The following is a 2,509-nucleotide window of genomic DNA, read 5'->3' on the forward strand; positions in this document are numbered from 1 at the left end:
CCTCTCTCATTTGCGCTTCCGCGTCTACCTCCTCCGATTTCTTCTTGGGGCTCGGATTATCGTGGTGTGATGTCGATTTTGTGGATCCAGAGTGCGTCTTCACCTTCTTGTTCTTCTTTGCCTTTCTGTCTCTGTCTTCAGAGTCATCGTCGCGCGTGTCCTGCTTGTGGTCGAGATGGTACTTCTTGCGCATGCGTTCGCCTGCCCTTCGCGTATCAGTGATTACCTGCTCCTTGCGTCTGCGCTCCATCGCCTCCGCCAAGCTCTCAGTCGTGTGCGCCAGCTTGTCGTTTATGTCCTCCAGCACGTTATCCCCTACGCGATCATCTTCGTCGCTGTCCGAATCGTCCTTGAGTGCCTTCGCCACGGATGATCCCATTTATCTGTGTTTGTGCAGCTAAGCTGTGTTAACACAGCTCTCGATTAGCTTGTTGGCTTCTGTGCGGGCTGCTTCTGATCCCGCAAATCAGATGTTGCCCACTTCTGCCAAAGTGCCACTTCCTCGGCCACAAAAAAAGTCAGAAGACAAAAAGTCATTGCCTTTCCTGACCGTTCTCTCGTCTGTCGTGCGTCCTCTTCTTCTTCATCATCCTCAACCCCTCCATCCTCGGCTGCGTGCACACGCTGCATTTTGTTTTATTTTTAAAATAAATTATATTGGAAGAAGATGGCTGCAACGCCGGAGAGGAGGTCAATCAAGGGCATTAACGAAGTAGACGAGTATCACTTTCACACATGCGGCAATGAGAACGGCGAACCCCTCTTCTTGCACCACGGTACAGCATGATAGTTCATTGCTTTACAAAATCAATATAATTGTTTTACAAAGATTTTATCCAGGATTTACGGGTAGCGGCCTGGTGTGGCTCGCCATGGTGGCGCACCTGCCGCTGCAGCAGTACCGGTGCATCATCTTTGACACTCGCGGTAGCGGCTCCAACACCGCCACCTACGCTCATTGTATGCTCTCCCTCCTAACACCCCACCTTGGCCACCTCCTGCTTATTCATCTTTGTCTTATGGCCTCGTTGTCGTGTTTGAAGACCGCGACTTCACACTCGAGCGCTTGGCCGACGACGTGGTCGGGCTGGCCGACGCACTGGGCATCTCACAATTTTCTTTTGTCGGCCACTCCATGGGAGGCGGCATCGGCATGCTCCTCGCTCTCCTCCACCCACAACGAGTCAAGCGGTGCGTGAGTGTGCGTGCGTGTGCTGTGTGTGCAGTGTGCAGTGTGCTGTGTGTGCGTGTGCGTGTTGCGTGTTGCGTGCGTGCGTGCGTGCGGTGGATGCGTGTGGGCGCTGATGGTTGCACCGCTCTAGGCTCATATTGGTGGCGCCTATCCCGTCTGACGGCTTGGGGTTCATCCCACCGAAGGCCCACGAGCGCGATCGCTGGACGCGAAGCCAGCCCGACGCCCGCGCCAGGCTCGCGGAGGAGGCCAAGGCCTTCGCCGCGCGGCCGCCCAGTGATGAAGAGGTCGAGCGCGGTGTCACCGTCGCGCTCAGCGTAACCAACGGTCATTTCGAAGGTATCTTACTTTGCGTCGTGTGTGCGTGTGGATGTGTGTGTGTGTGTGTGTGTCGTGTGTGTCGTGTGTGTCTCACAACGCAATGCGTGCGATGCGGTGCGACAGGAGCGTGGGAGGCGATGCTCAAGTTCAACGTGATGGAGCGGCTGCACACGATGCGGGTGCCCACCCTCATGGTGGCCGGAGCCGCGGACGGTCTGCTCCACCTCAACCTACGCGATTTCGAGAAGCTCAAGCTGGCCTCGCTGCACGTCTTCAGCCGAGTCGGCCACCTCATCCCCCGCGAGGTTCGTAGTGCGTGCACCAGCTGCGCACCCCAAACCTCAACTGACGTGTGTTGCATGTGGTGTGTCGTGTGTGTCGCGTGCGTGTGCGGTGGTGCGTGTGTGTCACCTTTCGAAAGGTGCCCAGAGAGTTGGGTGAGTGCGTGGTCGACTTCATCGAGCACGGTGTGGTCACGTCGGTGACTCTGGCGAAGCAGTACATGGCCAAGAAGAGGCAGGAGCGCGAAGCGGCGGCCCACAAGAAGAGCGCGCTCTAGTCGCTGTGCCACGTCAGGCCCTGAAGGAGGAACATGATCACGCAGCTACGTGGTTGAGATATTTGGTATCCGTCGCTATCTTTGTTGTCCCTCTCTTTATCTTCACATTTTTAGCGACGGAAGAGCGGAGTCAACTCTTACTTTCCTCCTATTGGCTCCCAACCTCCGTATAAACTCCTCGAAAATGTGCTATTGGCTGACGTTATGGAATGCTCCCGTTGGCCCTTTTGTTCCACATCACACAGGTACTTGTACCCAAAAGTCTTTATCGCTTTCTCCCTCTTCAACAAACCCACGCCTCCGCCAACCAACACGCCATGGCGTCTTCTCCACTTCACCATCGCAGGGTCGTGGTGCTGGCCATTTTGGTCGCCCTCGTCGGCGTCACCATCCTTCTTCCCACGGTCCAGGCCCAGAAACTGCGTACAGGCCCTTTT

At 56.1% G+C, this 2,509-nt stretch overlaps 2 protein-coding genes across 2 annotated transcripts in view; one reads left to right on the top strand and one right to left on the bottom strand.

Annotated features, from left to right (window-relative positions):
- Nucleotides 1-379, bottom strand: part of ACA1_043360 (RhoGAP domain containing protein) — a gene marked incomplete at both ends in the record, with an annotated part of 4,091 nt that extends 3,712 nt beyond the window's left edge. The window contains one exon of the mRNA XM_004338890.1: nucleotides 29-379. Within this exon, the coding sequence (XP_004338938.1) occupies nucleotides 29-379 (351 nt within the window). The remainder of the gene's footprint in view (nucleotides 1-28) is intronic.
- Nucleotides 380-667: 288 nt separating this feature from the next.
- ACA1_043570 (hydrolase, alpha/beta fold domain containing protein) lies at nucleotides 668-2,072 on the top strand (the record flags this gene model as incomplete). Its single annotated transcript, XM_004338891.1, has 6 exons — nucleotides 668-776; nucleotides 841-960; nucleotides 1,044-1,191; nucleotides 1,323-1,489; nucleotides 1,637-1,818; nucleotides 1,935-2,072. 6 exons carry the CDS (start codon nucleotides 668-670, stop codon nucleotides 2,070-2,072), a joined length of 864 nt encoding a protein of 287 aa, XP_004338939.1.
- Between the last annotated feature and the right edge of the window lie 437 nt (nucleotides 2,073-2,509).

Source organism: Acanthamoeba castellanii (assembly GCF_000313135.1).
Source record: "Acanthamoeba castellanii str. Neff unplaced genomic scaffold scf7180000084573, whole genome shotgun sequence".
NCBI lineage: Eukaryota > Discosea > Longamoebia > Acanthamoebidae > Acanthamoeba > Acanthamoeba castellanii.